This window comes from Phyllostomus hastatus, unplaced genomic scaffold, assembly GCF_019186645.2.
Source record: "Phyllostomus hastatus isolate PE091 unplaced genomic scaffold, TTU_PhHast_1.1 phas_scaffold_39, whole genome shotgun sequence".
In the NCBI taxonomy this organism is placed as follows: domain Eukaryota; kingdom Metazoa; phylum Chordata; class Mammalia; order Chiroptera; family Phyllostomidae; genus Phyllostomus; species Phyllostomus hastatus.
In genome coordinates, this window is record NW_025334028.1 from 22,703,044 (window position 1) to 22,728,971 (window position 25,928).

The 25,928-nt window shown below is 37.8% G+C and overlaps 1 protein-coding gene and 1 non-coding gene across 2 annotated transcripts in view; both read left to right on the forward strand.

The window, feature by feature from the left end:
• DAPP1 (dual adaptor of phosphotyrosine and 3-phosphoinositides 1) overlaps positions 1-25,928 on the forward strand; it is a 53,728-nt gene that overhangs the window by 20,992 nt on the left and 6,808 nt on the right. The window contains exons 3-5 of the mRNA XM_045820210.1: positions 295-428; positions 11,444-11,574; positions 25,288-25,335. Of these exons, the coding sequence (XP_045676166.1) occupies positions 295-428; positions 11,444-11,574; positions 25,288-25,335 (313 nt within the window). The remainder of the gene's footprint in view (positions 1-294; positions 429-11,443; positions 11,575-25,287; positions 25,336-25,928) is intronic.
• On the forward strand, positions 2,954-3,090 carry LOC123807019. Its single transcript, XR_006783586.1, has one exon. It is a non-coding gene; the product is annotated as a small nucleolar RNA SNORA42/SNORA80 family (small nucleolar RNA).

Sequence of the window (25,928 nt, forward strand, 5' to 3'; positions counted from 1 at the left end):
ATGCTCTTTGGGGAGGTTAATGTGCAAAGACTCTTTTGACAAGTGACAGAATGCACAGGGATGATTGTCTCTTATCTTCCACTGGAGTGAAAAATTGCTAAGAGCACAGTTTGCCAAAAAACAAACAAACAAACAAATAAACAAACCCTGTGCTTTAAAAATGCCAATGATTTCAGTGATTGTGTCATAATTGGCAGTTTTTAGGGGGGTTTAATGGTGATACAAATACCTATTTCCCTTCAAAAATGATATTTATTTGTTAAATAACATTAAGCATTTATTTTTTCCTTTCAGAGCCAAAGACTCTGTCAAACACTTTCATGTTGAATATACTGGATATTCATTTAAATTTGGCTTTAATGAATTCCCATCTTTGAAGGATTTTGTCAAGCATTTTGCAAATCAGCCTTTGATTGGAAGCGAGACAGGTAAGCTCTGAACAGATGGGCACTTGATTTATAAGACATTGTTTCAGGATGGAGGAGCAACAGGTGGATATTAATTAAACACTTGCCACTTCTATTGAATTAGGTGCATATGGCATACAATTGGATATATATTTAGAAACTTTTTTCCAGTAACTGTCTCATGTGCTACATTAATAAATTACATATATATAAATTTATATTTGCATGTATTTAAGTATTATTTTTAGGAGAAAACAAAGTGCTTTGCACAAAGTAGAAACTTTTTGTCAAAATGTTATTTAAAGGATTTGATTATAAGTGCACAATTTCTTTAAATTGACCTATTCAATTTATAATAGTATATATAATAAAGAAAGAAAGAACACAGTAAGAACAACTTTTTGATTCCTCATAATTTTAGGTATGGGTAGTTTGCATATTGGAGAGACCCATAACAGATAATTCTGTTCTTAAAAAATTAAATTCATTTTTAAATTCCCACAAAGATAATTGAATATTGAAAATATTGACTAGCAATTGCCCTTCTGAGCAGTTCCTTCATTTTATAAAATTCTGTGTCTCTTGTCTTGGTTTCTCATAAGTTTTTAAATTGGATTTACATATGGCTAAAAAAATTTAAACTTACCTATTTAAGTTGTTAGAGTCAACCCAAAATCTACAAGTTAAAAAAACAAACAAAAAACAGTATATTGGTATTTGAATCATCAAGATTTTTTTGTTCATACAATTTAAATAAAGTAAAAGATCATCCCTATATTTGTGATATAAAGTCACAATTTTATATGTAATGGTAACTAAATGGTAACTCTCAGTTAATCAAGAGTTGGGCAATTCCAAGAACCTGTGGCTCAGAGGAACTCAACACTTAGTAACCCAACTGGTTACTGTGAATTCATACCTACTGTTTTCTTGGTAAACATGGCCATGGAGTTTTTTGTTAACTGCAGTGTGGTGGGAAGAAATTTCATTATGGTTTTTTCTTTTGTGCTATTTCTGTGGTCTGGATAGACCCTGATATAAATCACACAGTAGAGAGTATAGATGAAAAGCACACTGGAAACCATGAAATATTTGCCTTACTTAATACTGACCACACAAGGCCTATCACAGAATATTCAGAACTACAAAATTGAAGCTGTAACTTTTTTTCTGATGGAAATTCTCTCCATCAGCCCCGAAAATTACTTCACCACTTAGGCAGAAGTAGTTCTCATAAGCAAATGGCAGGCAGGGTTGTATTTATTTCCACTGCTACTGTGGCAATTTCTCAAATCCCTTCACTTCAGACTTATTTCCTGCTTGTGCCCAACCTACACTCAACTTTGTTCAAATCTGGGTCACTGGCAATAGAGAGGAGATTTTTTTAAACCAAAGACTTGTTCTGTCTACCTCTATTTTTGTCCTTCTTCATGTCCCTCAGTGCATGGCACTTTGGGTGAATAAATGAATGGATGGATGACTATGAATAGGAAATCTTTGAAGCTTTCAAAGCCATTTTAATTGTTACTTCCAGCCTGCTCTTCTTTCTCCATGCAAAGGCAGCTCCCTTCTTTTAAATTCTTCTCCTAGACTCTATTTTCAACCCCTTTGATCATTCTCTGTACTCTTTCCTGGACTTTCTTGAAGTTAGGGAAAAGTTTCCCATTCTGCCTACCAACAGATTTCAAAACAATTTAAGATTAAAGTGAATGCAGAGATTTTTAGTTGAACTTTTCTGGCACTTATCCAATCGCCAGTCAAGGGGGTCACCTCAGACTACTCTAAAGGAAAGGCTTCCTGTCATTGAATTTGGGACAGTGTTAAACTTCCCAGTAAATATATTAATCTAGCTAAAGAATGTTTATGATTAATGCATTAGGGATTGTAAGGATTTGTAATCCTGACTCCCACAGAATTCTTCAAAGCTAAAGCTTGCTCTACCATTATCATTACCATCTCCTCTGTTCTATTCATTATCCAATAAGAAATTTGCTGCTATTTGAATCTCTGCTACAGGACTCTGGTGCTGATGGACATACACCTGACTTACTGGCTTCTAGCTCTTAAGTTATATTCTACCAGCTCTATGAAATGTGTCTCTTATTTACCCCATCCATATGAAGGCAAAGCCACTAAGCCTGGGAACAAAGGGCAAAACCCATGACAAACAGGTGTTCCAGTTTTGCCCCTCTGGGAGTAATAGGCTTCAGGAAACTAGATAAGGTGCTGAAGTCATGACGACTCGAGCCTAGAAGTTCCTCAGAAACCTCAGAGTCATCACTGTGACCTATGAAGAATGGTGAATGGAAACTAAAATGCCACCTCCTAAAAATAGGTTAATTCTTGTTCATTTAAGAGTTAGCTTCTGTCCTGGCCAGGTGGCTCAGTTGGTTGGAGCATCATCCCGTACACCTAAAGGTTGCTGGTTTGATCCCTGTTTGGGGTACATATGGGATGCAACTGATCAATGTTTCTCTCTTTCTCCCAAATCAACTTTTTAAAAAATCCTCAGGTGAGGATTTAAAAAAAAAGTACTGGCTTCTGGAGCATGGTAATGGATTTATGGCAGGCTCTTGTCTGTGGGCCTCTCATAGTATACCCATGCCAGAGTGAATTGCAGCCTTCAACCATTGCCCAGCCTCCTTACCTGTGGGCTGTGAGCACTGAAGAGGGTTGTACAGTGTTAAGAAAAAAAAGAAGAAGAAGAAGAAAGAATTGGCTTCCGGTGTTGGCTCCCTATGGTCAACAGACCTCCAGGTTGATGATTCCTTGAGCACCATTAGAAAAAGTGCAAATTCCTCTTCAAGTTTTTGTTGTATAAAAGATCACCAGAGGAAGGAATCATTTGCCTGCACAATGGAGGAGGCCTAAACAGGGTTCTCACCACCAGATCCTCAGAAAGGGAAGGACTATTTGGGTATTTCAGGCCTCTCCTCTCAGCCCAAACCCCATTCAGGCCAGCCTCACCATGCAGGGCCTGGAGAGTGAGTTTATTTAAGAGAGACTTTCTCCCACTCATCCACTGGAAGGGATGGAATCACATCTGAGGGCAACAGAGAAGATCTTCAAATAGCCAACAACCTTACACTTTTGCCTTGCACTTATATTTAATGTCTTCAGTAGAGTGAAACTGAGAACATTTGGTTCTGGGTCATAAGAAAATATTTGTGCTCAGGATAGGTGACAGTAGTAATCTAAAGGGATGAATACTATTTCAAAATATCTTTCTTTTCATTCTATTTCTACTCCCTATTCTTTAAACTCTAGGAATTTCTGTCTCATACTCTGAAGAATGAAGATTTCCTAAATGAGATCTAATCCTCCTGATGACCTTAAGATTCTATTATCATAATTTCCAATTCCCCCTGCTATAATCTGCATTTAAATCTCTCTAATCTCCATTAACGTTTCTGTTCCCTCTAATTTCTCCTCAATACCCCAAAACACTCTTAAACTATTTCCAATTCTCAAAACCCAATCATGTACCCTTTTGCTTTACTTCTCTCCATGACCCTTTTATCTTTTAACATATTTATAACTCACTTAAAAAATATTTGCTGTAGTATGTAAACTCTGTGAGAAGGATTTTTGTCAGTTTTGTTCTTTACTATGTCCTAACATATAAAAGAATCAAATTACCCACACATTTCATGTGTGGTATCCATCCCATTACCGATGCCTGCACTGCAGCTTAAGGGGCAACAACACAACCAGCAGACCCCTGACGACTAACATTCACTTCCAAAGTTTATACAGAGAATAATTTGAAATGATGTCATATGTGTATGTATGTCAGTAATGATTAAATTCAGAATTTTCCTTTCATTTGTAATAATAAGATATTACATAAAACATCTCTTCATATTGTACATAGTTTCAAAATTCAACTCAAATAGGCTTGAAAATTTGAGACTTTTTATATATGTTTAGTTTCTTATTAATTTTTACTGTATCCTCTTGTAATTGGCCATTTCCTATATGTTCTTGGAAATATAGACAACAATTCTCTTTATGTTAAATTCTAAATATTATTACAACAAAAATTACCTTCCCATTACCTTTTGTTTCTATTGCAATACTTATGTATATAAAATTGTCATGTATGATTCATTGTAGGAATCACTCTGTTGTGACTTTAATCACCTAACAGCATGAAAAACTATCTTATTAGTCAAGTGCTTCATTTGTGCTTACCCTTTATAGTAATTGGTTCTTGGTTTTGAAGATCCTATCTGGTTCTTTCTTAAATGTCAAATTTCCACTTCTCCTTTTGTTTTGCTGTGGGGATTCCCAACCTCTTGATAACTACTACAGTTGTTATTATTTTATTTTGTGACACCAGCCACTGTGCTCAGGTACCATTTTTAAATAATTAAGTTAAAATTATCTTTAATTTGAGAACTGTGTGACATTTCTGAAAATAATTGCTGACAAGTTGAAATTTTGCCAAACCATGATCAGGAATCACTTCTTTTTGTTTGTGTTTGCCAAAAATATGTATTTTCTTAGTTTGTAATGAGGTGTGTTTGAAAAAGAAAAAGGCAAGCAAGGAAGAGAATGAAGCCAACATTTGTGGAGTGTTTACTAAGTTCCAGGCATTCTATTAGATGTTGTGACAAATATCAAATTATTCAGTCTTCTGAACCACCCACAATAATGTGTGAAGTAGTGCCATTTTCAAATGAGGAAATCAAAATTCAGAAATTTTAAGCTATTGTATTTCCCCAAGTTTGCACAGCTAGTAAACATCAGAACTGAGGCTGGAATGCAGACTAACCTGGTTCTAAAGTGTACATATATTCCATTCCCATTGCTCCCTCCTGAGCTGCTCTCAGTGACACTGGACTGTGTATAGTATTGCCATAGCACAGCATGGCCTTGGGTGTGTTTGGATGGGAAGAAGCTCTACTACAGCATATGATAGGATGTTTATAGGATATGGCTGGGCTACAATACGTATTTCAGTCCTATCCCTCTGTCTCTAAGGTCTATAATAATATTTTTGGTTTGTGATGTAAATCCATTGTTCTAAAGAATGCAAATCATCTTGAACATCTATCTTTATATTTATTGCCATTTGAGAAACTATACATATATTGGAGGAAATCTTAAAACATTAAAAGACTGACTAGAAAACATCCCCCAAATACTTTGGACCACCTCATTCCTGTCTCTCCAGAAAGGATATAAAATGACCTATGTAACTATAAGAAGGCAAAATAAAATTTAAAGTTTGATGGAGGAAAATAAAAATGAGATGCAAGATTAAATGACATCAGGAAAAAAGCATTTAAAATGAATATTGTACATGTGTGGGAAACAGGACATGCATTTAATTACAAAGCACTCTAACATTTCTTCCCCTCAATGGGGCCTGTGTGTCTAACTGGATCTACAGATGTTAGAGTGGGCAGGGATCTCAGAGGCCATTTAATTTCTTCTGTACAAATGAAGAAACTGAGTGTTGGTGAGAAATGTTGAGGCAAAAAACTCACATCTTTTTTCCCAAAGCTTTCTCCTAAAGAATCCATTTCTTTGAATTTTGACTTAGACATATGCTCTCTTGTCCACACTAGATAAAATACAACTCACACGCCATAGACAGTTTCCATGGTGGTGACCGCACCAAGGCTCAGAACAATATAGAGTATAATGAGTACACATGAATTCCCAATTCAACTCCCATCTCTGTTGTTTACCAACTGTGTGTCTTCTTGCAAGTTATGTAACCTCTCTGAACTTCAGTTTCATCATGTTATAAAACTGAGATGATGACATAATAGTTCATACCTTAAAAGTTCATGCCTTGCTGTGAAGATTGAATGAAATTATGCATGTAAGACATTTAGAATCGTTCATAGCATGGCATAAATACTCAATTATTATTGTCATACCAAAGTCCTTTGGGGGGTAATTCATTCCATATTATATACAAGGGCTACACATTCTTTGATATACCATGAAGAGTTAGTTTAGAGACAGATGAATTTATATTTATCAAATGTTTATAATATTTTTCAAATTTTAAGTCCCTTTCTTTGTAAATGAATTGTGTTTCAACTAGCACCATTTTATGATGAGCTAAAGTCCACTTACATAGCAGGTTATAAAGAAGAAAGGAGATAAATCTTGAATATTTCTAAACCCACCCCCTGATTCCACCAGAAAGCTACTTCCCACTGGCAGGAAGAAAGAGAGGAGCCCATCATGCATAAGCCAGTTGCAAAGCCTGTTTTCTGAGCCTGAGGTCAATAATGAAACATGAGTGGATGTGATCTTATGTTAATATAATTCATCAAATAGACATTGAGTGCCAACTAAAAACTGGGTACTGTTAGCCACTGACAATCTGGTGATGAATCAGATATCATCCTCGCCGTTAAACACCTTACAGTCCAGCTGGGGAACCTGATGAGTAAAGCACTAGATTTAGTGCATAAAAGAAATATCCTAAAGTTTCCCCTTCAGGAGTGATGTGTGTTCTTGCACTATACTGTATTTCAGATATCACACTGATACCCTGAGCCTGAGACTGTTCTTACTCTTTCTGCTCCAATACAAGATAAGTTCCTCCAATGCAGTCTCACACTATTACATAGAGAGTAGGTGTCCTATAAGTTACAGTTTAGTCAAAGCAAATTGAAATGCCTACCTCAGTCCTGCTCTCATCACCTCAAAAATGTACCTCCACTGAGCATTTCTGAAACCAAGTTTCAGTCAAAGGCAGGAAACAAGTCTTCATGTAGCACAGAAACTGAAGTGAAACTAGCAGCCAGGTTTCCAAGACCTGTGGTTGCTGATCCTCCTCTCTCTTCTCCTTCTACCAGCCCTGCCTCCAGTTGATTTTTATCTGAATCTTCCAACTAAGTCCTGGAGTTAATCTGTTTGGGATATCATTAACCCTGAGTTCTTCTCCTATGGAGCCAAGGCACTATCTCGAAACTTGAGTGGAAATTATAGTGAGTCTGTAGTGGCTTAATCATATAAGTTTCTTTTGATTGAAAATCACAGAAACCAATGCCTACAAGCTTATTTTTTTTTTTAAAAAGAAGGATATAGGAGAGAAGTGGAATTTTTTGGAAGGATATTAGTATTTCCTCTAAGAATATAAGGACAAGCTGAACAACAATAAGGAACCAGCCCAGTGATCATGACAGCTCTGAAGCTTTCAGAAAATTGAAATGCTTGCCTTCGTCCTGCTCTGATCACTTCAAAAATGTACCTCCACCAAGTGTTTTTGAAACTGGGCTTTATGTCAAAGTCAGGAAAGAACAGTTTCCTTCATGTATGTATGTACTTGTGAAACTGAAGTTAGTGGACCTTCTCTCCACAGATGTGCCTAAACAAGATCTCTAGGAAGTGAGTCCAGTGAGTGCAGCCCAGATGAGGTGTTTAGGGGAAGGCCAGGGTCTGGAATCTACTTCTGTATTGGGATGTGATGGTCTCTTCAGAAGGGGAAATCATTGTAAGTCTAATGGCCATATCAAGAAGTCTGTATATTGGCCCTTCCTTGGGCAGAATGGTCAACTCAGGACAACTGTCTCTTAGGAAACCAAATTTTTATCAGGGAAAGTTACCATTTTTTAAGTAATTTATCATTTTCTTCATGCCACCATTCAATGTAGCCTCATTCATGGTCTTACTAGTTAAAATTAATTTTTAACTAGTCAATGGTCAATTTTTAACTAGTAGAATAGTCAATTCTACTTTCTTGGTTGACTCAATATCATGTCCTTCAGTTTAGCCTTTATTGGTTAAACTTTAGAAGAGGATTTCAAGATAGAATTTGGGTGCCCCCAATGGAGACTTGGAAAGCTGCACTTGAAGTTGTCCTGTCAGTGGCCTGGGTCAAGATGGTTGTAGACCTTGGAGGCTGGTCCATCCCAGACTCTTTCCTGCCTTACACCTGAATTACTGTGACATTCATTCATTCATTGATTCACTCACTCACTCATTCATCCAGACTTCATTATGTCAGAAACTCTGTCAAGAGATGGGTATACAAAGATAAATTTGGAACCATACCTGCTCTGAGGAACTCATAAGATTTGAAAATGTGTCTGTTGTAAAGGCAGTGGCTTTATAATACCAAGTGGTTACAGCACTGCACTTTCTCTGAGCAACACTAGCCCAGAGATCCTTATACAGCAGTGCAACTGCCCCTATAGCTGTGCTCTCCCAGGCATCGATACTGTGGTAGGCAGGATAATGGCCCCCCAAAATGCCCACCTCTCTCCCTGGACCTGTGAATAAGTTATGTTAATGGTGAGAGAGAATTAAGCTTGCAGATTAATTAACCCTACTAATCAGCTGCCATTGAGATAGGGAGGTGATTCTGGATTATCCAGCATCCTTATAAGTGAAAGACAAAGGCAGAAGAGGAACAACCAGAAACATTGCCACATGAGAAGACTTGACCCACTGTTGCTGGCTTAGAAAGTAGATAAATGTGGCCACCAGTCAAGGAATGCGGGCAGCCTCTAGAAGCTGGAAAGACAAGGAATGGATTCTCTTCTAGAGCCTCCAGAAGGAAGCCAGCTCTGTCAATTCTGTGATTCTAGATTAGTGAGACTCATTTCAGATTTCCAACCTCCAGAACTGTAAGATAATAAACTTCAGTTATTTTAAGTCACTACACTTGTGGTGATTTGTTAAAGCAGCAATAAGAAAATAGAATCAATAGGAGTATGCCTGGGGTATGTATGCCTGGTTACATGCAGAAAGAAGATGGAGTAGGTTCATCCTTCTAGAGCATCACTTAAAAAAACGATTTTTATATGGAACAGGATAAAAATTTAGCATCATCTTTGAAGATAAAGCACAAGATTTCACATTCGTTCTAACTTGTGAACTGCTTTGGCACCTGCACTCCAGTTCCCCGTCCTCCACTGTCGTACGGAAGTGTTCAAGAGGCACTGACATGTCTTACCTCTGCAGTCAGTGACTACCAGGCAACTGCCATTGTTATTCTCAGCAGAATGTTGCACATTGGTCTTTTTTAACTTAACATTTTAAAATTCATGTTCCCAAGGATGAGAACATTGGACTTTCTTTTAAGGTTTTAAAAATATTCTATATCAAAGTATAACAGCTAACATTTTTATAATCCTTTCACAAATAATTCTTTATTGGTGCTTAAAACAACCTTGTGAAGAAAAGGTCAATTATTCTCACTTGCCAGAGGAGCAAACAATCGCTAGAATGATTGTCCAAGGTCAACTGGCACTGAGTGGCAGTGTTAGCTATTTCCATGACACCACGGTGACTGATGGCAGGCGCATTGCTGGAGGGTTTGGAGGGCCACATAGGGGCATCTGCCATGTTACAACTGTGTTCACACAGCCCAGAGCCTGCACAACGGCTGCTCTTCATTTAGGTGTCGCTGCTTTCATTATGACTATGAAACTAACCAGACCCAAGTCCTGTTATGACTAGATCTGTTCTGATGAAAGGATCACATTGACAAAAGAGGCACAGACAATGTGTGAGAGCAGGACTGGGACTTCTGATAACTGCACAAGGCCATTTTCACTGTGATCCCCATGCTACCACCATGAGCTCAATGCAGAAAGAGGAGGAGACCAGAGTCTCCCATTCTTTACTGGAAACAAGATTAGAAACCCTCCTTTGGCCTTTCCCAACGCTCCTTTCTATTCTCAGCAGTGCATCATCTGGGTCCACATATTAGAAGCCCCAGTTGTGTTTGCCTAGTGAGTGCATTTGTGTGTACCTAAGCACCACAAAAATGTTTAATTCTGTTTGCAGGTTTATCATTATTAATAAGGGTTTTATAACTACACAGAAGGTATTTCCTCATGGCCTTTCTGTTACTCCATTTTAAGGTCTCTACTTTCTACAATCCTTCAAATTACCTTTTCAAAGGAGTCTTTCTGACAACCATACAAATATTATCCTTGCCCAATCCTATGCTTTTTGTCTCTATTCCTTTACCTTGCTCTATTGGTTTGTTCAAAAACATTTTTCTCACCTGATATATTCTTTTTTCCAATTTTTTCTGTCTGCCCTGCCAGAGAGCACATGCTATATCTCCTTTGTTTGCTGTTGTATGTAGACAAGTAGCTGACATATAGCAGAGCTCAGTAAATATTTGTTGAATGAATCACTGAATTCTTTAATCTCCCCCAGTGTCTAGTATAATCCTAAACCTGCCATGAGAGACCCTGGTAAAATAAAAAGGAAGCCCTATTTAAGGAGGAAAAACGCTTAACTTACTTATCTGCAGTCAAAGTTTTTAGTTTCTGATTGACTGATTGATTGGGGGAAGGAAAGGGTCAGAAGGGGGAACCTTCAGACTTTGGGGCAGAAATGCAGAGACAGAACTGTTCTCAGCCCCTGAATGATGTGAACCAGCCCCCCAAACCTGGTGGTCCCTTCTTCCAATAGAAATGAGTATTCACATTATGTTTTCTTAAGACACGCAAAGGCTTTGGTTAGCTTATTTCATTAATTGGGTGGTAGGAGATAGTAGAAAGAAACTGTGAGTTCGATTTTTTGAGATCCAGTGATTTGTTACAAGTTTGTTCTGAAACTAGGAGGAAATAGTAAGAGCAGTGAAATAAGTCCTCCTATATCCCAGTGAGTACATTGAGTTTGTTTTTATGGGTTTTGTAAAGTCTACCTGAAAAATTTTCAGTCATTGCTTAAGGTCTAGATCAATATCACCTCTTGTAGAGGGGCTGTTCTTCAGGGCCTCTGGGAGCCACCAGTGTGCTTTGTTCCTGTGGCTGACATTGTCTCTTATCCTGTTCATTTAAATGACTGTTAAGGGATATCCATTGATAGTTCTCTCTGAGCACTAGGGAGCCAGAAATCATCTCACCATGCTTCGTATCCCCAGTGTCCTGCTTGAGTGCTTGGTAAATAGTTGGTACTTGAAAAATGTTGAGAAAATAGACAAGTGAATGCATGAAGAAACAAGGGACTACAGTCCAGACACAATTATCTGGTTGTTAACATTTGGACCTTCTTTCTGAGGAAACTATTTGATTATGGTTTCTCACTCTTCCTTCATTCAGGCACTCTGATTGTTCTGAAACATCCCTATCCAAGAGAAGTGGAAGAACCTTCCATTTACGAATCCGTCCGGGTTCACACTGCAATGCAGACAGGAAGAACAGAAGACGACCTGGTGCCCACTGCACCTTCTGTAAGTGGCAATTAATCCAAGCCAGCTCTCTCACTGTCTAAGAGTGATAAAGTGCAACAGAATGATATAATTTCAAAGTATGCTTATTCACCTAAAAATTCTAACTTGGGATATGAAACCTGGAAAGGAACATAAGGTTTGAAGCCTATGACTCAGTTCATTTGGTTCAGCATAAATCATTAAAAAAAAGAAGATTCAATGCAATTAGTGAGGAGATCTTAGAAAATGACACAAATTCCTGTCCTTACTCAACCAAACTAGTTCATACTAGAATGGATGAGAAATGTTTAAGTTCACATAGCTGGTTGAACTATTATTCTTCAACAGATTTCTAAAATGAATAAAAAATGTTCTTTTACCTTTGAAGTGTAATGGAAGAAAAATATTTTTCAAAAATATTTTACTGTAAACCCTTGGGATGTTATTTTCCTAGCCTTTTTTCCCTTTGCCAAATGAAGGGTGCAGACAGAAAACACCTGCATGTCTCTGCGACACATGCCATTGCACAGGTGCCGTGAGCCCAGGTCTCTCATTGTTCTTCCGAGAGTCCACTGCTTTTTGTTCTGTGAGCTGTGAGCTGCAGAGTCTTTTCTACTCCTCTGCCCTACGTTATGCTGAGGGCTCTCCTATTCTTTTTCTTTTTGTTTGCTGAACATTCCTGGTGTAAGACATCTGGATTTGTGCAGGTGATAAAGAAGACAACACTCTAATGAAATATCAAGAACTAATTCTAGACAGTAACCATCACACTTAAAAAAATGTTCACCTGGAGATAGTTATATTAAAATATTAAATTATATTAAAATATGTGTGATCTTTCTGTCTCTTCAGTACTTTTTGCACTCTGCCACCAGAGACATCTCTCTTAAAACAGATTCACTGTATGACCTTCTTGCTTAACACCCATGGTCCCCTCAGCCACCCTGGACCCTGCTAACCCCTCTGGCCTCACCACATGCTAGTCCCACACTTGCGCTGTGGAACCTGCCCCCCTTAGCAATATTCATTTCTGATTGTGCTCTTCCTTCCCACCCTACATCTGAAGTGCCACCAACACCACACTGCCCTCTCATTTTTCAAGTCTTGCATCAAAGATCAGTATCTTCCAGGAAGAGACTTCCTAGCTCCTGCTGGTTTCCTGTAAAATGTCCCTCTTCTGTGCTCCAAAGCGCCCTCTATTTGCCTTTATTCTGGACTCGTCATACCAGAGGCTAATTACCTGCATGTGTGCCTGCCCTTAGCCGAGTGACACTTCTGAAGAAAGGAATTAGAGCTTGTCTTTGTAGCTTTATAGCCTAGTCGAGCTCACAACACACATTACCTTCTTATTACTTCTTGCATCTACTCAAAAATTAAAATCTTGGACATTGGTTGAGAAAGATATTTTAGCTTTGTTAGAGTTGGATGAAGAAGTATCAGATCTCACAACTAAACAAATTTAGGGAAACAACAGAAATTGTCATCAGACCAAGAACAAATCAAGACCTACCTCCTAATCTTTGTTTTCCAGTTGATGCACTCATTCCTAACTTCTCTCTTTTCTTTACTCATCCTTACCCCACCACCAATCACTTCAACATGTCTTTCATTTATACCCTCAGCTTAACTTCACCATCTCCTCTTTTACCCTTTTCCTAAAGATCTCCATTTAAAGCCAATCATATCATACCCTGCTGTGTGTGTTTGTTCTTTATCAATAGTAAAATGCAAGGTAATATCTAATTTGAAGAGTTGGTGTGAGCTTGAGATGCAGTATACTTAGGTAGAAGTAGACCACTTTAGCTCTGGCTGGTGTAGTTCAGTGGACTGGGTACTGGCCTGTGAACTAAAAGGTCGGTTTGTTACCCAGTTAGAACACATGCCTGGGTTCTGGGCCAGGTCCCCGGCAGGGGGCTATGAGAGGCAATTGATTGATGTATCTCTCACACATCAATTTATCTCTCACACATCGATGTTTCTTTCTTCTTCCCTTCCCCTCTCTCTAAAAATAAATAAATAAAATCTAAAAAAAAGTTTAAAAAAATTAAAGAAGAAAACCACTGTAGAACAAATCCTGGAAGCCTTATTATTTAATAATATCTTTGCTCACTCCAAGAATCAGATGATTTACCTGCCCAAGTATTTAAATATGATCACACATAGAAGGTTCTGTATAATAGAGCTTTGTTATCAGTTGTGAGTGAATGGTTGATAACGACTGCATTCACACCATCTAATAAGAAGTCCATGAAGTTTATTGTGCATTAATATAGACAGAAAACTATGAAGGGCCCCTAAGGGATAGCAAAATGTCTCTTATTACTCCTCCCTAAGAAACAATTGATAACTAGACCAGCCAACTGGGGAAACAGTTCTGATCAGATCAGATGCTCTTGTCCCTAACTGAACATAAGCATCCTCGGCCTTCATTGTTACCTCAAATGCCAACACAATGCTGTACCTCCATCTTCAATGAGAGAGCTCTGAGGCCTCCCAGACTTCTCTTTTTCCTTTTTTAAGGATGCTGGTCTTATACAAGCTCTGGCAGTGGAGGGAGAAAATTAAGTCCTGTTTATAGAAAAAAGAACTTCTTGCTTAAAGTGAAAATGAAAACAGATGTCCTATTGCCCAGAAATATAAATGCTTATGTAACACTGTTAACAACCTTTGGCAACTGCATTTGGAGAAATTACTATTTATGCATTTTATAAACAACATAAAATTTGGTTCCTGAGATAGGATGAAATTTAACTATTTAGTTATTTATATTTTTTAAATTGAATTTATTGGGGGAAATATTGTTAATAAATATAGATTTCAAGTGTACAATTCTGTCACATATCATCTGTGTATTGCACTGTGTTCACCACCCAAAGTCAAGCCTCCTCCTCTCACCATTTTTTCTTCCTTTACATTCTTCTACCTCCATGGACACATCCCTTTCCCTCTGATAATCACCATGCTGTTATCTTTGAGGTTTTTTCTTTGCTTAGTCCCTTTACCTTTTTCACCCAGCCCCAAACCCCCTCCCCTTTGACAGCTGTCAGTCTGTTTAATATCTATGAGTCTGTTTCTGTTTTGTTAGTTTATTTGGTTCATTAGATCCCACATATAAGTGAAATCACATGGCATTTGTCTTCCTCTGATTGGCTGAGTTCACTTAGCATAATGCTTGCTCTCCAGGTCCATCCATGCTGTCAGAAAAGATAAGATTTCCTTGTTTTTTTTTATGGCCAGGTAGTAGTCCATTGTGTAAATGTATCACAGCTTTTTTATCCACTCATCTTAGGCTGAGTGGACACTTAGCCTAAGGCTGCTTCCAAATCTTGGCTACTGTAAATAACTCTATGAACATAGGGGTTCATATATTCTTTCAAATTAGTGCTTTGGGCTACTACAGGTATATTCTCAGAAGTGGAATTGCTGCATCATAATGCAGTTCCATTTTTAATTTTTTGAGGTAATTCCACACTATTTTCCACAGTGGCTGCACCAATCTGCATTCCCACCAGCAGTGCAAGAGGGTTCCCTTTCTTCACATCTCGCTAACCCTTGTTGTTTGTTGATTTATTGATGATAGCCATTAAAACAGGTGTGAATTGATATCTCATTGCAGTTTTAACTTGCATCTCTACAATGGCTAGTGAAGTTGAACATCTTTTCTTTCATATATCTATTGGCCATCTGTATGTTCTCTTTGAAGAAGTGTCTCTTCAGGTCCTTTGCCCATTTTTTAATTGGCTTGTTTGTTTTTCTGGTGTTGAGTTATACAAGTTCTTTATAAGTTTCTAATATTAACCCCTTATCAGATATATCATTGGCAAGTATGTTCTCCCAATCAGTGGGTTGTCTTTTCATTTTGTTGATGGTTTCCTTTGCTCTGAAAAAGCTTGTTAGTTTGAGTAACCCCATTTGTTTATTTTTTTCTTTTGTTTCCCTTGCCTGGGGAGATAGATCACAAAAAATATATTGCTATAAGAAATGCCTGAGATTTTACTTCTTATGATTTATTCTAGAATTTTTATGGTTTTGAGTCTAACATTTAAGCCTTTAATCCATTTTGAGTTTATTCTTGTGTATGGTATAAGAAGGTGGTCTAGTTTCCCTTTTTTCACATATTTGTGCAATTTTCCCAACACCATTTGTTGAATAGACTGTCTTTACCCCATTGTATGTTCTTGCCTCTTTTGTCAAATATTAACTGACCAAAAGGCACAGGTTTATTTCTAAAGTCTCTATTCTGTCCCATTGATCTATATGTCTGTTTTTATGCCAGTACCATGCTGGTTTGATTACTATGGCCTTGTGGTATAGTTTGATATCAGCTAGTGCGATTCCTCCAACTTTGTTCTTCTTTCTTAAGATTGCTGTGGTTTTCGGTATCTTTTGCGGTTCCATATAAATTTTTGGAGCATCTCTTCTAGTTCTGTGAAATATGTCAGTGGTATCTTGGTAAGGGTAGTGTTGAATCTATAGATTGGTTTGGATACTATGGACATTTTAATGATGTTAATTCTTCCTATCCATGAAGACAGTATATGCTTCCACTCAACTTGTATCTTTTTCCATTTATTTTCAGTGTCTGAGTACAGGTCCTTTACATCTTTGGTTAAATTTAATTCTAGGTATTTTATTTTTTGAAGCAATTTTGAATGTTTATTTTTAATTTTCTTCTCTGTTAGCTCATTATTGGTTTATAAAAATGCAACTGAATTCTGGGTATTTATTTTGTACCCTATTTATTCTGTGAGTTCACTTCTGAATTGTAGTAGGTATTGTGTTCTTCTTCCTTTTTAATGTTGTTACCGTCTTTAATCTCAATGAAATATTGAAGTGTGTAGTACCCTATTCTTAAAAATGATACTGCTTCTGTCTGCATGTTAGTGATTTTACTCATAGTTTTGTTAACTTTTGTTCTTTGTCTCTAGTAGAGTAACCTCCTTGAGTATTTCCTTCAATGGAAGGTGTTCTGGGAGTAAATTCCCTCAGTTTCTGTATGTCTGAAAAAGTCTTTATTTCTTCTTTACATCTAAAAGTTAACTTTGCTGGATATATTATTCCTATCAGGGAATTTTTCTCTTTCAGTAGTTTGACTATTTGAGTCCACTTTCTCCTAGCTTGTAAGGTTTCTGCTGAGAAATCCGATGATAATCTATTGGAATTTCTTTTATCAGTTACTATCTTCTTTTCCCTGGCTGCCTCGAGAATTCTTTCTTCCATATTAATTTTTGACAGTTTTGACACAGTGTGCCTTGGCAAACACCTTTTTTGGGTAGAGATAATTAGGTGCTCTGTTTGCTTTTTGGGCTAGAGGATCTACTCTTCCTATAGGTTTGGGATGTCCTTTTCAACTCTCTGTTTGAATAGAATCTCTGTTCCCTTCCCCCTCTCTTCTTCTGGTATACCTATTATTCTTATATTACTCTTTCTTATAGAGTCAGATAGTTCTCATAGAAGTTTTTCCTTATTTTATGTTTAAGTCTCTTTCTTCTTCCCTTTGTGTCATTTCTAGATTTCTATCTTCGATATCACTAATTCTTTCTTCCATCTGGTCAGCTCTATTTCCTGTGCTTGCTAGTTCATTCTTTATCTCTTTTATTGAGTTCTTCATCTCCAGATTTTCTATTTGGTTATTTTTTAAAGTTTCAGTTTTGTGTATTGAAATTATTTCTGAGTTTATTAAACTGCCTATCTGTGTTTTCTTGTAACTCACTGAGTTTTTTCAGAACTGCAATCTTGAATTTTCTGTCATTTAAATCACATATCCCCACTTTTTTATGTTTATTTTCTGGAGGCTTCTTTTTTTTTCATTTTCTTTCTGAGCTGCCTTGTTACCTTGGTTATTTGATGGATTATTTCTCTGTTTAGGCATGTATATATGAGTGGCACTTCTCTGGCAGATTGATATGAAGTCTTTCTATGGTTTTCCAATAGGTGGAGCTGTGGGCCGGAAGATGTCCTGTGTTACCTGGGAAAGTGGGCATACCCTCTGTGTTCAGGTCACCTCAGTCTCAGGGCATCAACCTCGTAGGGAAAATGTGGTGGACAATGGGCTTCCAAATCCATGAAATCATAGTGCTGAACCCTGCAACCAGATGCTGCCTGGCAATGCAGCCTCAATGGATGGGGGTGGGGTGAGCTGGGGGAGGCTGACCAGTGTCTCTGTTACTTTGTTCTCCCAGTAATGGTGACTGGCAGACCTCAGCAACCTCCTTTCTGTATCTCCCCCAGCCCTGGGATTAGTCACAGAGTGTACCTGTGGCTCAGGGAAAAAATGTTTCTGTGTTACCAGTTTTCAGGATTGCAGATAATGGGCTCTGCAACCCAGCACTCACTGCTACAGCTGCTTCTGGGGCCTGCTGCTAGCTCTGGGAAGGTAAGGGGAGGCAGCCAGGCTCTGAGACTTTGTTTTCTGTTTGGAATTCTGACTGCTAGACAACTGTGGCCACATCTCTGTGCTTCCTGCCTGCACAGGTCACTGAGCTCAGCAGCAGCATACTGATTACTCCTGCAGGAATGCTCATTTTATTGCTCCGTGTATTCTGGCTTAAGAGAGTGCCAGCGGCAAACTGATTCCTCCCTTCTCTGGCTGAGCCCTGCAGTAAGCTCTAGGCTGTTAGCTCCGGGCTGCATATCTCCTGTATCATCTCAGCTCTTCTCCCTCCCCACCTTCCTGCCTCACTCCCACTTGCTCACCTTCAGATGTGCCAATACATGGATCTCTCAGATGTGTGTTGATCATGGAATCATCTTCTGAATTATAGTTGCTCAAATTGTTGAAATTTCAAGGGGAGAGACCAAGGGGACCTCTCATGCTGTCATTCCTCTGACATCTTCTAAACTTTTTTTTAAGTGCCTACAGTACACCCAGTTTTAAGCACTGGTGTTAGACAAAGGCTCTCACCTCATTAAGCCCACATTTCAGTGGAGGGATCACAGGCATTAATCAATGTAATAATATAAAACCAATAGTAATACATCATAAAAAAGAGAAAGCAGGATAAAGGGAGAAGAGAGATGGAGGGGAGGCTTCTTTGAAGAGGAGACATTTGAGCAGAGGCTTTTCTGAAGGAAAGGGAAGACTCCTGACAACAGGTGGGAATGTTGCAGGCAGAGAGAACAGCACAGAAGCCCTATGGTGGGAACTACATTGAGATCTTTTAAAGTCTACCAGGAAGATCATACTGACGGGTATGGAGTGAGCTGCACGGAGGGTGGCAGGAGATGAACCTGTTGAGGTAATGAGGAGTCAGATCATGAAAGGTGGTGGCATTCGCAAGAGGAAGTACTGTTCAGCTAAGTGTTTGGAGATTTTTTAGAGTGTTTTAGTTGTCACTGTGCTTTCGGGCACTACGAGCATTAGTGAGTGTCAAGAACTATGAGGAATCTGAGACTACCCTACCTGCAAGCTAACAAGTTAGCCTGCCACAGTTTCATGAGTGCCGATACATGGCACCAAGCTTCTGGTTGTCTGCCTTTTCCTCCAGAGGAAGACACTTTTTATCTTCGAAGGCTGTTTGCTATAAAAATATGCTTTAAAATTTGGTGTAGGAAAACCAGCTGTTACTGCCTTGTTCATAAGACATACAGAAACAGGAGAGACCCCTGGAGAATTGTTTCCCAACAATGAGCAGCAGTCATGGAGGCCACACACATTTCCATACGTGGGGAAGAAGCATCTGCGCACAATGACAGTGTTCCCTCTTTACACAACACAAAGGGTCGTACAGGGCAGTATAGAATTCATTTTTGTCCTAGGCATTCATGAGAAATTTTAATATTTTTGAGTAACATAATTCATTTTTAAGTTTGGGGAAAAGGGTCATTATTGTTACTAAGTGCAAAATGGAATGGGGGCAAAGGTAGAGGCAAGGAGACCGGGTGGGAGACTGTGAACAGCAGACGAGGTGAAAGATGCTGATGGTTGAAACTGGGGAGAGGGGATAAGAATGGGCACTCGGAACAGGAGGAAGGGATAACTGGTCAGTTTTAGAATGTGTGTTGAATGTAGCAGAGATAAGTCTTACTGTTGGGTTAAATGCACTCTGTGAAGGAAGGAGCAACAGGGTAAATGCTTATTTACTGAGATGGCTAAGTCTTCAGGAGGAATGGGTTTAGGGGGATGGGAATGAGGAGTTCTGTTTTGAACCTGGGAAATGTGAGATACAGATTAGTTGTATTGACAGAGATTACGTGAGATAATATATTTTAAGTACTGACATAGAGTAAGTCCCATCTAAAATGTTAGCTTCCTTAGCTTTCCTTTTGTGGTATTTGACATTTTTAACAACTTCCTTCTAAAATTTCAGTTTCTTTTGCTTCTGTGACATTTTTCTGTATTCTGTTGTCTCTTTAACACAGTTTATACTTCCTTTTCCTGGACACTCCCCTTGTATGTTTGCCATTTTTTAGCATTCTGTCATTGAAGCTCTCTCACAGTTAACCCTTCAGTGTCTATCCTTCTAGCCTTTCTGTTGAATAAAGATTATATATTATATATATATATATATATAACATACCTATTATATATATAATGAGCTCTTCATTGTAAACAGAGTTACAATGTGCTTGTTTAATCATCTTGTGAACATCTTCCATGTCACTACATAGTTTTCTAAAATGTCATTAAAACAAATTCCTAAATATTCCAATATTTAGATATACCATAATTTATTAAGTTAATCCTCTATTATGTTTTTACATTCTATTTTTGGTGGTTGTTCAAAGTTTGTTAAAAATTTATACAAGCTATTTATTATTTTAAATAAATTCAAACTGACAGGAAAAATTGTAAGAATAGTACAAAGATTACAAAGATACACCACACACAGGAATAAACTCAAATGGATTGAAGATTTAATTAGACTTGAAACCATAAAAATCCTAGAAGACAACATAGGCAGTAAAACCTCAGACATTTCTCATAGCAATATTTTTTCCTGATATATTGTCTCAAGCAAAGAAAACAAAAGAAAAAAACAAATGAATGGGCTACATCAAGCTAAAAACTTTTTGTACAGCAAAGGAAACCATCAATAAAATTAAAAGAAAACCCACCGAATGGGAGAACATATTCACCTGTGATATATCTGATGGAGCTGATATTCAAAATTTATTTTAAAAACCTCAATTACAAAAACCCAAACAAGCCAATTAAAAAATGGGCAAAGGCCCTGGCTGTTGTGGCTCAGTAGATTTAATGCTGACCTGCAAACCAAACGGTCATTGGTTCAATTTTTAGTCAATGCATATGCTTGAGTTATGGGCCAGGTCCCCAGTAAGGGCATGCAAGAAGCAACCACACATTGATGTTTTTCTCCCTCTCATTCTCCCTCTTCTTTAGGAGAACCTCTCTCAAAAAAAATTTTTTAAATAATTTTTAAAAATGGGCAAAGGACTTGAATAGATGCTTCCCTAAAGAGGACATATAGATGGCCAATAGATACAGGAAAAGCTGTTCAATGTCACTAATCGTCAGAGAAATACAAATTAAAACCACAATGAGATATCACTTCACACCTGTCAGAATGACTATCATCAATATATCAACAAACAACTACTGTTGGCAAGATGTGGAGAAAAGGGAGCACTCATGCACGGTGGGAATGCAGATCAGTGCAGCCACCATGGAAAGCAGTATGAAATTACCTCAAAAACTAAAAATGGAACTGCATTATGACACTGCAATTCCACTTCTGGGAATATATTTGAAGAAGTTTGAAACACTAATTTGAAAGAATATATACACCCCTATGTTCATTGCAGCATTATTTACAGTAGCCAAGATTTAGAAGAAGCCCAAGTGCCCACCAGTAGATGAGTGGATAAAAAAGCCGTGGTGTATTTACACAATGGACTACCGCTTGGCTATAAAAAAGAAGGAAATCTTACCTTTTCTGACAGCATGGATGGAACTGGAGAGCTAAGTGAAATAAGCCAGTCAGAAAAAGACAAATACTGTATGATTTCACTCATATGAGGAATCTAATGAAAAACAAACAATGTAGAAACAGACTCATAAATAAAGAGAACAGACTGACAGCTGTCAGAGGGGAGGAGGGCTGGGTAGGTAGATGGGAAAGGTGAAGGGATTAAGCAAAGAAAAAAAGAAAACTCATTGACACAGAACAGTATGGTGATCACCAGAGGGAAAAGGGAGGAAGGGAGGAAGAAGAGGGTAAATGGGGGACAAACGGTGATGGAAGGAGACTTGACTTGGAGTGGTAGACACACAATACAATATACAGATGATGTGTTATAGAATTATATGCCAGGAACCTACGTAATTCTATTAACCAATGTCATCCCAATAAATTCAGTAAAAAAATTTTAAAGAAATAGAACAAAGGAATGTGTTTGTCCCTGAGCCATTTGACAATAAATTGCTGATACGATAATATGATAATAATATTACAGTACTTCAATATGTATTTCCTACACACAAGCACATCTGCCTACGTGACCACATAGAGCCATTCCAATTAGAAAGCTAACAATGTGTGCCGCCCCATCCACGCATCTCAGTCAGGATTCACCAGTTTTCCCAATAAGTTTCTATAGAACAAAAGGGTTTGGTCCACAATAACAAGTGGTATTTATTTCTCCCCACTTCTTGAGTATTCTTCACTCTGGAACACTTCCTCAGTTTTTCTTTGATTTCATGCTTTAACACTTCTGAAAATTAAAGGCCAGTTACTTTGTGAACTGTTATTCAACTTTGATTTGTCTGTTGTTGCCTTAAAATTAGATTCAGGTTTTGCAGTTTTGGTAGAAGTGCCACAGAGGCGGTATTTGCCCTTCTCAGTGTGTCCTCTCAGGTGAAGCACACTTTCAATGTGTCTCAACATGGTGTGTTTGATTGCTTGATTTTGTGGTGTCTGCCAGGTTTCTTCACTCTACAATCACTTTGTTCCCTTCTTTGTTATTAATGTTTTGGGCGAAGGTTGAGACTAAGTAAATATCCTGTTCCTCATTAAACTTTTATCCATCAGTTTTAGCATCCATTGATATTTCTTGACTATTTCATTATTGCTATAGTGTTACCAAATGGAGCTTCCGTGATTCTATTTTTTCTTTTACATTTATTGGCTGTCATTCTACTATAAGAAACAGCTTTTTATTTTCTGAAATTCTGCAGTCATTTATTTTTATATCATTGGGCTATAATCATGACTATCATTATTCATTTTGACCCTTTAAATTTTCCCAGGTTGGCCATTAAGAGCTCATTCAAGGTGACTTCCATGTCATTATAACCTCATAGTTCTTTGAGAATTTTTTTTTACTTCCTGTTACAGCAAAATGTTCTAGGGTTATCTTATACATTCCTTGCCTCCATTTCTAGAATCAGTTACTTCTCTAAGAAATTCTGTTCTTTTTTCCTGGAGAGTGTGTTACTTTAGAAGCCAAGATCTGCCTGCTACGTGATTATCGTTATTAGGATGTCACTCTCTCAGCCAACTCTGAGAGCAGAGCTAGCAAAATAAGTATGCATATACATATGGGCACACACCTATATTGATATCTATATTTAATTCCATTTCTCTCTATATTTGTCTACCTATCATCTATCTACCTCTATCTATATCTCTATATCAATACCTATGTATCGATCATCTATCTATGGGGTCATGCAACTACTTCCAATCCTAATCCCATACCAAAAGGCTCATTCTAGTATTTTCACTTCTCATATTTGTAACTTCCTTCTCCCACAGTGAAGAATATGGATTCCATTATCTTCAGTACACTTACTTATTTGTGATTGATCAAATGCAAGCAATCTCCTATTGCCCAGGGACCACAGCCTGGCCATTGCTACTCTTATCCCCACCGCAGATGCCCACCTACCCTGACTTGGCTCTATCACTGTGCCCTGTCTGCCCCTTCCATCCCTTCAGGCAGAACCGCCCCCACCTTCCAGGCTTCAGTACCTCACTCTAAGCTGCTGCAGCCACCATTGCCAACACAGCTGCTCTCTGTACCCTGCTGTGTCCACCCTGTACTAACGTGGAATGCCCTGTACACACTCACACTGATGCCCACCTTGCTTCACCTCACCCAGTGACTTTTGACTAAATTTATGGCAGGCAGGCACCCAAGCAGATAGGAAGGATGATAGGAAGGCTAATCCTTTCTTTTTAAACTTTTAAGTGTGGTTTCCAATTTGAGACTCTTATAAATAGCTTTCCTGTTATAGATCATAATTTTTAAAAAAAGACAAATCTGCTATATAATTATTTCCCTCCTTACTTCCTGAGACCATGAATAAAATTAATATTCTCAGCTCTTCTCTCTCAGCCTTCCAGTTATCTACCAAAACCTTAGGAAAATATTAGACTTATAGTATATTGCTTGGGTGGAGGCAAGATGAAGTGAGCAGTGTCACTCCTTAGCTTGATTTTAGTGAACAATTCTGTCAGGGTCTTCTGTGTAACAGTTTACCCATAATTACTTTGCCTCAGCAGACTTTAACCTGCAACAACCCAAAGTCTTAGTTTTTGCCATTTCCATAATAACTGAACAAAGTTCAGTCACTTCAATTTCTTTTAATGTCAAAATAAGTCAAGTGATTACATTAAATTAAATTCCCCAATATTGTTTAGGATCATTTAAATGAACATTTGAGAAGTTCATCCTTACTTTAATGCCATAAGAATTATAAAAGAACTGGTTATATATTACTTCTTGCTTTGACTCTTTTTACTGTGATGGTTATTGTTCCTCTTTTTATTTGGTGGAGAGAATTTACCTCAGGAAAAAAAATACTCTGGAAACTCCCATAAAAAGAACCTTGACGTCAATTAAGTTATTTCCCAATTATTATTCATTTTTCCTTATTAAGATAAATTATAACACCGTATCACAACAAAATATCTACCACAAGCTCAATTTCTGCAGAAATCTATAAAATCATAAATTTCTTCATCTTATGGTCTTTATTTTGTGCAAATTTCTATGAACACAGCCTCCTACCATTTGTTACATTTCCTAGTTGCTAGAGAAGTATCTTGTTACGTTTGCATTACTGACGTGTGAGTTAAAAGATATGATTCATTCTCACTTCCAATTCCTTTTGGATAAATCAAGTATAAGTAAATCTGCATTCCTGAAACTCTGTCCCATGGAATACAGGTCTCAACTGATGGCGTATGAAAAACTAAAGAGGGGGTTGGTGAAGGATTATGCAATAAAATAAATATTGGAATGACATTGCTAATGTTCCCTCTTAAAAATTCACAAAGCACATTAGCATAATACAGACAGACTCTGGGAAGCACGGAAGTAATAAATCGCTTTACTTGCTCAGTCCAGACTTTCCCAAACCTGCTGACATGGTATCAACATGTGTGAGCATGTTTATGTGCCTAATACCCTAGTAACAATCCAAGCAAGTGGGTTTTACATAACACACTTTGCCCAACACTAACTTTTATAAGTGGCAAGATGTGTTTTATTGTTTGCAAATAGGAAATTGCAAAATTTGCAAAATTTTGCAAATTGCAAGGAGAGGACCTCAGTTGCTGCCAATTGCTGCAGAATTACATGGGACGATCCAGTCTGACAGTCTGTAAACACAGGAAGGATTTTCCAGTGCCTAGGTGAAACATAAAAGCTGATTATTTAAAGATCATAGGCAAACTTGCATTTTATTTAAAACCAGGACAGAAATAGAAAGACAAAGATCATGTTGTGATAGTTCTAAGCTTCAGCTGGTGCTTCTTTCTTTTTCAGCTGGGCACCAAAGAAGGCTACCTCACCAAACAGGGGGGCCTGGTCAAGGTAAGGAGGCATGTGTTGGCTAGTGCTGGTCACAAAGGAAGAAAACCTGTCATGCACACTCAGTTCTTACTTTGACACTTAAGTAAAACATAACTGCCTGCCCGCTTCAACCCAGTTATAACATTTACCTGTTTCTGGAGTTCATCTTTATGGCCATTAGTTAACATTCTGGAAAGTTACTTGACTATTCTTTAACAAAGTCAAATGTATCAGAGTAGCCTACAGTTAATGTCCAAGAAAAAAATACAACCCTTTTTTAATGGTATAATGGAGGATGAAAGTAGCGAGTTAACTCTAGCATATTCCTTTAAAAAAATTTTAAACAAAGAATTTAAATTGTATAAAATGTTACTTTAAACTAAGCAAAAAACATCACTGGCATTAATGTAACTATGTTTTAAAAAACCCCAAAGAAAACACAATTTAGGGCTTTACTAGTCTGGAAGTCCAACTGTCCCTCAATTTGTGAGATGGTGTTTTCAAAGTTACTCTGTCTCATTTAACTGTGCCAAGAAGACCTTCATGAAATATCTCTATTTTAAGAGTCAGGGCACTTAATATCTCTCAAAGGTATTTCCCTGCTTGAACTGAAC